The following is an 8,583-nucleotide window of genomic DNA, read 5'->3' on the forward strand; positions in this document are numbered from 1 at the left end:
TTTTTTCTTTTCTTTTTTTATACATAAGGTTGAGGATCCAAACTTTTCAGAGTCTGTCCGTCAAACAGTTTGTGAAGCGAGCATTGGTCGATTTCTAACCTTGCTGTGTCTGCCTCTTTGCCTTGCCCATTTTCTAAATATGAGGGGAGGTTTTTTTCTGTTTTGTTTTGTTTGCTTTGTTTTGTTTTTGTTTTGTTTTTGTTTTGTTTTGTCTTCTCCTCTCTCCTAAGGGCAGGCTCTCAGACAGACATCCAGACATTTTTGTACGGTCCTGGGGCTGTGATGTGTGGCTGGAAAGGGTTGAGCCACTGGCCTCCAAGCAGTCCTGCCTGTTGAGCAAAAAGTAAAAGGTGATTTCACTGGTATTTAATGACCTTTTTTTTTTCTACAAGTGTTTTTGTTGTGACAATTTTCTTTCATTCTTTTTTTTTTCTTTCTCTCACCCTCTCCCTCTCCCTCACTATCTTTTTTTTTCTGCAGTACATTTTCTTTTGTCTGTGGTTTTTCTCTTGTTTTGTTTTAACTGTGAGTGTCACGGCCTTTTCACAAGCACAGTCTTGTGTGAGAAGCAATTATCAGTTCAGAGCAGCAGAGAAGCCCATGGGGGTCAGAGTCCCAGCGCCTCGGTGTGTTTTCTTGCCTTGAGTCGCAGGTCAGCAATGCTGGAGTTCTTGCTGTTGCTCTTGGCAGCGGCTGCCACGGCAGCCGCTGCTGAAGCCGAGTCCGCCAGTGATGCAATTGGTAGTCCAAAGGGTGGGGGTGGGAACATCAGGTATGGAGCATGAGCTGCCAGGTGTGGGTGCAGGTGAGGATGAGAGTGTGTTACCCCCTCTAACTGTAACTGGGCTTGGACCTACAGGACAACCAAAAACAAACAGAGTTACCCGGTGTCATTCAGGTCAGTTTAAATAGTGCCAGGGATTAGGTTTCCAAGTCAGATACTGTTCAGGTCCCGCTGAAATTCTCTAAAGGGGTTTACTTACTGTGTGTTTTTAATGAAAATAGTCAAATGCCTACACTCTCAGTGTGTTCTTTTGCATGTGAGCAATTTTTTACGTAATTGAATCCTGCAGTATGTTCAGACAAGGTAATAGTTAAAGAAATCCCACCAAGTTTAAAATCAAGACACATTAGTTTGACCCACACTGAAACTTTCCATACATGCTTAAAAATCTGCAACATCTTTTAATTCTAATTAAATATTCAATTGCATAAACAAACAATTTCTGCAACCAAAATATTCACACATTCACAGTTATAAATATTTATTCAGATGTATTCCTGTGCAAGGGGGAGTAGTATAAGCACACACTATAAAATATCCAGTTCAACATCCTTGGCAATTATTTTCTAAAGCGAGGTGAAAATTATGTATCTCCCAACTTAAGCAAAAGAGCTCCACTTTTTTACACTTCTCGTGCATTTCAAACAGGGGGAAAATAAAAAAAGAAGTTTAAAGCTTTATGTTTCCTCATCCAAGTCAAATACAACCTCTGCCTAGCGGAGTGTATTTTTGCCAATTTTTCATTTTCTGTTTTTTTTCATATTCCACATCAGCAGACATCACTGTGAATGAAAGGAGGATCAACTAGAGTGAAAATAATTATAAAAACGAGTTTATAAAAAGAAACATACATTATGACAAGATTTTAGATGACAATATTTTGTCAGTCATTTGTATTTGTATTCAAAGTCTTGTACATGATTAAGAAACTGGAGTCACTTTTGGAAAATATCTTGGCCTTTTATGTTTTGTCTGCGCGGCCAAAACTCACATCATATGGAGAAATGGGCTCGTTCTATCTGGAAAGACACTGACACATAATAGCAAGGCTCCAGAAAATTGTCAGCACTGCTGTATGAGCCGTCAGAACAACAGGTGGTGGACATTTGTGGGAGACGCGCAAGCGCCAGTTTTCGCCTTAGTGTTGTGGTGATCAGTACGCAGCCCTCACGCCTCGGCCCGGCCGGTCCCGCTCAATGCCAATATCCATCAGCGCTTTATTTCTCTCCTTTCATAATCTCTTTTATCTGCTTGCGCCTTGCCGCAATGTTAGCTTTATTAGGGGTGCTCTTTCGTCTGACTGATGGAGACAGTTCTTCAACAGGCTCCTCTAAAAAGAGACCAGATCAAATGACCATCTCTAATCTCAATCGCCTGTCATCGACACCCAGAGGTGAAAGGTACGCTTTGGTCCGTAACCCTGCCTCTCTGCTGTAACCTCAGTCGCGACTCCCTAAGAGCAGGGTTCGGACTATGCAGTCCGTGTTATTAATTATCTGTCTGCAAATCGTTCCTTTTGCCTTGAGGACTATACTTTGTAGTGATCATTTGACACTTAAGATCGGATATGGTAACCTGTCCAAATGAAAAGCGGTGCGTGAAAACTTCTGTCAAACTGAACTATGGACAAATACGACCCACTGTCGGACCAACCAGACAACTTGGCCAGTTTAACAATGCATATTTTGCATATTCTGTTTATTTTGGATACACTCATGTTGATGATTCTAAAAGATTACCTGTTGAAATGGCATTCGAAGTGCCCCCATGTTCACATATGGAGCCACCCGGCATGCGTCTAAGTGGCTTGCTGTGCCCAGAATAACACCTAGAAAGTGAATAAAATCTCAGTAAATCTCACGGCTACATTACGCCTTTTCAGCATCCACTCATTTGACCCTGTAGGTCTACGTACGGCTGTATTCATAAACGAGCAATGCAGAAACAACGTATTGACGATGCAGAACAAACTTCATCACAAGTAAAAAATGTTCTTGATTTTTAAGAATGTAAAAACTACACTTATAAGTTAAACGAGACATCGTAATATATCGTCACAATTATAACAAAAGAAAGGCAGCGTATGTGAAAATCAAATAGTGGAGGGCCTACCTTTGTGCATCTGATTTTCTTGTTTGCGACATTTCGCTCTTCTGTTTTGAAACCAAACCTGAAAATGAATAAATATTAATAAATATTCGAGGAAGTTGTAGATCAATTAGCCAACATTTCTTGTTTGAGCTGGGCCTACAGATGAATTAAAAGGTGTTTATTTTAAGTTTTGTGAAGAACCTACCATGTATGCTTCTGCCTAAAATGGACTGTCTCGCCTGCCAACAATCTAGTATTAGGCCAGCATATTATTTTACAAGTGTTATTAAAAGGAGAAGTGATGTAATGTAAAAATGATTATAATAATGTCTGCACTCATTTAGACCATCTCAATAAGGATAAAGGCAAGTATCGTTGCATTGCAAATGTTTTATGGCAATTTTAATTGAGTCTACGTGCCAAATATCGTATTTTCGGAAAGAATACATTGTCATTTACTATTAACCTAATTATCAGTGGTGAATCATATTATCTCACTCTCCGGTTCTTCTTAATTATCATGTTTTAGAGTGGCAAAATTATCGACCAGAGGTCCCATAAACTACGATGCTTAATTAGGCTACGCAAGGTGCCGGAGCCATTTTGCGGGATATGAAGTCTACTCAGTGTAGGTTAATGAATGTTCAATAATGCACTTGTCAATAATTTGCTATTTTAATAGAATCGTATGATTCTTAGTGCACCTCAGTCTCACGGACAATTGTATTACACAGGAGACAAGCGGTGACATAAAACAACACCAAAGTACTTGAAATGAGGTCAGCCTAGTTAATGCAAAATGGTCTTGAAATTTTGTAAACATGCCCCAGATTTATTCTGAAAAATGGAGGATAAAAAATTCGGGAAAAAAACATTTTACAGAGGAATAATTAAAAATACACTGTTACATTATTATTATGATTATTATGATTGTTATTATTATTATTAGCCTATTATTATTATGCTTGTGCATCGTTTTGATTTATTTTGAGTCGTTTCACGCATTATCTCAACAACTACACTCATACTTCCAATAAATCAAACATTTTTCAGCTCAAGATCGATTCCAATTACCCAGCCGTATGCTAAGCAAACTGAGCTACACTGGTTTAGACAGTTATTTCTTCATTAAGGACCACTCAATGATGCGTTTCACAAATACCCTAATCTGATTTCCTTTTGATTTTTATTAGAGACAGTGAATAATGACATTTAATTTAGCTCTGCACCAGAAACCAAGAGATATTAGTCGTAATTGAATTACTGCCTGCTCTTCACCAAGGTCTCATAACTTTCAATTAGATTCTTGACAGCTGGTCGGTGTGGGGTTTCTGTTCTGCACTACAGTAACAGGTTAATATCAGCGATCTACTCCATGTCTTACAATTTACTTACAATAGATTTTCAGTTGAAATTGAAATATATCCCTTGGCTACAGACATGAAATGTCGCGGCTTTTATAGAGGCGTTCTGATACACTCACCGTCTTTGGCTCTTAAAGATGTAAAGAGCCTTGTTTTAAATGGCATGCATTTTTTCCAATTACGTTTTGGGTGCTGTGCTCACACACTATTTGGTAAGCCTTAATTAGATTTTGTCTGTGCTTCTAAAACGACATTTTAAAAATGTTGTGCTTCCAAGCTGTCACACCGCTACCCAATATTACTTATTCTTTCTATTAAATTGCCGAACATGAGGTATGCAGCAGTAGGAGTTACGGTAAAACTGAATTATTTGTAATACATTTTTATGTGAACAGTATATCAAGTCAGTGGCAGATATTACAAAGATAACGCTGGAGAAAATGAGGTGAGTGACATAAGAAGGTGTCCCCTGCAGCACAAGCTCAACCTCTTCATTAATTTTAATGATGTGGTTAGATCGTTCCGCGGACCGTGAGCAAGTTTTGCTCTGAATTTGGCTGCGAAACAAGTTAAAAGGAGTATTTCAACCCGACTTCTTCTACTGTGATCGCACAGATATTCTTTGTTTACTGTTTGTTTGGTGAAGTAAACACAGGAATAGACATGTTTTATGGACGATTTCGCCTGTCCTGTTTTTTTTTTCTTTCTTTGTATTTTTGGGGGTGGGCGCACTATAAATAGGTTTGGCGAGTGGTTTCTCAGTTTTATCCAATAATAATAATAATAATAATAATAATAATAATTATAATAATAATAATGATAATAATAATAATTTCATGCTGCTCTTGTCGTAGAAGACCATTCAACACCGACTTTCTGGGTGACAATTAAATTTTTCTTCAATATCTTACTCTCTGCCCTCTGGTTTATGGTAAACCTGAACATTAATGCTAACTGTATATAAACATTATCAGTCTCATACATCTACACAACGTCTTCAAGGGCACACTACGGTGCTGAAGGGCGGTGTACAGTCAGGAGTGTGTATGCAAATTTTGCGTTAAAAAAAGACTGACTGCTTCCTAAGTAAACCCACAGAACATGAGACAGTTTGTCAACTAATAGGTTTCTTCATCTGTCCAGTCAATGTGTTCGATCGAAATTGCATGGTTTCCATTTGCGTAATCAGTTTTCCCTTGGATGGTTGCTGCGTTACAATTATCGCAAGGTCGTCTTACTTTGTCAAAATTCCTGTTCAACAAAGATTAGTGTAATTTAAGCTCATTTGTAAGTATGAAACCTGATCTTTGCAGCAAGATTTTATCACTCTCTTCATCTGAAGTTCAATCAACATCTTAGTATTGAACTGAAACAATCAGCTTACTTGTACGCGGGCTTCCGACAACCCTAGCCTTTGACTTAGCTCCTCTCGCATGAAGGCATCCGGGTAGTGCGTCTCATCAAATAGCCTCTCCAGTTCGTTCAGTTGCTCTAAAGTAAAATTTGTCCTGCTCCGTCTTTGCTTCAATTTACTCTGTGCATCCTCATCCTCGGATTTCACGTCTTCTTTCTTCTCTTTGCATTCATAAATCCCTGTGCGAGAAAAAAGGATTTGAACACAAGCTTCCTCTAAATGTGTATTAAATTTCTTAACGTATGTCTTAAAATCTAAATCTCATAAACTGCGATAGGTTTTGTATGAAACAATATTTGCACCCAAGAAAAATGTTATTAATGCCGATAAAAATATTTAGACTTTTATATGTAGCCTATCGGATGTACTTTAAACAAGTATGCCGCTGTCTACTGTAAAATGTGTGGTGGCAAAAGGTTAACTGTTTCGATACAGCAAGGTTTTATACAACACTGGTGGCCTAATTTACAACTGTTCTTAAATTTCAGGAAGAAGCGTTTAATTTTCGTTTATTGGAACATTGCAATTCTGAGTACCACGTCAACGTTCAGAATATACTGAGAAAGCCCCATAATGAAGAATGATCATGTTTATGGAGTAGAACAACTCTATAAAAAAATGCAGGCTTGCCACGATGACACCCTAAACCTTCAATTTTAGATATGGCCTTTTCCCCAAAAAAGTCAATACAAGACTTGTGTTCGCCAAATAGTTTATGAAATGTCTTAGACTGACCTTAGAACAGTGTTGTAGCTAAGAACAACCAGCGACCCCAAATGTTGCTATTGTGGGATTTACGAAAGCCAAGCGACACTCGAATCATGCTTGCATTCTCAATACTAGGAAAGACGTGGATTCGTGACAGAACTTTGTGATCTGAGGGGAATGTTGAGAAGGTGAAAATGACATCCGTTTGAAATTAGTTTCAACGCCATAATGTATTGTTGAGCCATAAATGAAAAATGGCTTTCATTTAAAGGTAATAATGTGGTGGATATATTATTATTATTATTATTATTATTGTTATTATTATTATTATTATCATTATTTGTTATTATTTGTTGTTGTTGCTATTCTTCTTCTTCTTCCTCTTCTTCTTCTTCTTCTTCTTCTTCTTCTTCTTCCTCTCATGACAACATGCATACTATTGTTTTTCAAACCTATATTTCTCTGGACACAAATTTCAGTGGGATCATGTCAACTTCTCTCGTAACTAATCGTTTTACATTTGTGGCAGAAGCAAAAGGAACTAGACTATGTGCAAAATACATTTCAAACGTATTGTTTGTGGAAAACACGAATATCTATAATTCCCCTTGCCCTTATAAAGAGCACGAATGTCTTGAATAAACTGTCGTTGTGTTGGTACATTTGCAGTGAACGGATTGAGGCCTATTATTTGAATAGCATTTTAATGACACCTGATTACTCAGTTTTATGTACATTTATATAGCCTTAAACCATTCCATAAATCAAACGCCTGACACATTGTGATGTCCACCAAATATTTATGCAATAATTGCTTTTTCCTTAATTGTTATAATTGCAGCACGCACTACACGATATCGTATACAGCGTGGATATAGCATGAGAATTACAGCTGAAATTACTCAACACACATGCCTGCCTCTGGGAGCCATCGTGGTACGTATTTCACTCAATAGTTGTGAATGTGTTCAGTCTTGGCAGTCTATTAGTATTGTAAGACATTTTAGACGTTCTACATACAGTTAATCTCCTTCCACCATCGATGCTGCACGAACAAATCTATTTCATCACGCGTCCGATCACAGTCTCTTCCTAATAGAAATCAGTACAGGCAGAGGATGAAGCATTGGAAAACTTACCTTCACTAGCCCTTGCAACGTTAAACTCCTTCAGTTTTTCTTTCTCGAGCTCTACATGTTCCTTGAATAGATGTACAGCACAATGGTTGCTGGTTTCAGTAATGTCCTGAAGGTTTGTCTCTGAGTTCCCGAGCTCCCTGGCTCGCGCTAAGCCACTCTCCAAAACTTCCCTGTACGTGATACTCTCCTTGCTGCTCTCCTTGGTTTTTTGATCGAAAGATTTCGACACGAACGCCGTAAGTTCTTCCATGTCTGACGAGAAGTCCTGAACACAGAAATCCACTTTATATTACCTAATATGAGTCTCTGAGTCTCTGCTGTTGTGAAAGCGGCAATATTTAAGGGTATAGAAGGTTAGATCACTCCTGCTGCTATGTCTGTGTTTTTGAGATCACACTATTTATACATGGCTACCTCAGCCCAGCCCCCATCGCCATGTCTCGAGCAATTATAGGCGGCTCTGCCGTCTGAATTCAACTTTCAGCAGCTTTTCCTGAAATCAATGCTGCAATAGAGTCTGCTAATACAATTACAATTCATTAAGATGCCCACAGTGCTATGTAGCGAAGTGAACGAAGGAGTTGTGCTTAATTAATTTGAGAATTTCATTAATGCAATTATGAGATATGAATATTGCCGTAACAGTAGGAGTTTCTGATGTCCCTGCACACTGATATAATTAACATGGATTGCTTTAATTAACTGAAAACAATAAATTAAACGCAAGCGAAGCAAACTAATGTAAGTGTAAATAAAGGTTCCATATACGACTGTACAAAATAATAGTTCTGTAAGAATATGCCAGAATATGATATGGATATTTAGATTATTGTTTAATATTACTAATGTTTTCATTGTACATTAGATGAAATTATGATAACATAATAATTGTTATTAAGATAAATTAATCGATTCCTATCCTTAAAACCATTCCGAAAACCATTCGTAATAACATTAACCCAATATTGCTGAACCATCATTCCTGTCCTCAGACATAAAGCTACCTATAATAATATGCAATACTAAATAGCACTAATAATTTAATACTGCATAGTATTAGTACCTTCACTCACCATGGTTTCC

The 8,583-nt window shown here is 37.8% G+C and overlaps 1 protein-coding gene across 1 annotated transcript; it reads right to left on the bottom strand.

Moving 5' to 3' along the window:
* Nucleotides 1–239: 239 nt before the first annotated feature.
* shox (shox homeobox) lies at nucleotides 240–7,750 on the bottom strand. The gene is made up of 6 exons (XM_030787156.1): nucleotides 7,501–7,750; nucleotides 5,624–5,832; nucleotides 2,897–2,954; nucleotides 2,524–2,612; nucleotides 641–853; nucleotides 240–329 (listed from the first exon to the last, which is right to left on the bottom strand). The coding sequence occupies exons 1-6, from the start codon at nucleotides 7,748–7,750 to the stop codon at nucleotides 240–242; spliced, it is 909 nt and encodes a 302-aa protein (XP_030643016.1).
* Nucleotides 7,751–8,583: the final 833 nt, after the last annotated feature.

This window comes from Chanos chanos, chromosome 10, assembly GCF_902362185.1.
Source record: "Chanos chanos chromosome 10, fChaCha1.1, whole genome shotgun sequence".
Classification (NCBI taxonomy): Eukaryota; Metazoa; Chordata; class Actinopteri; order Gonorynchiformes; family Chanidae; genus Chanos; species Chanos chanos.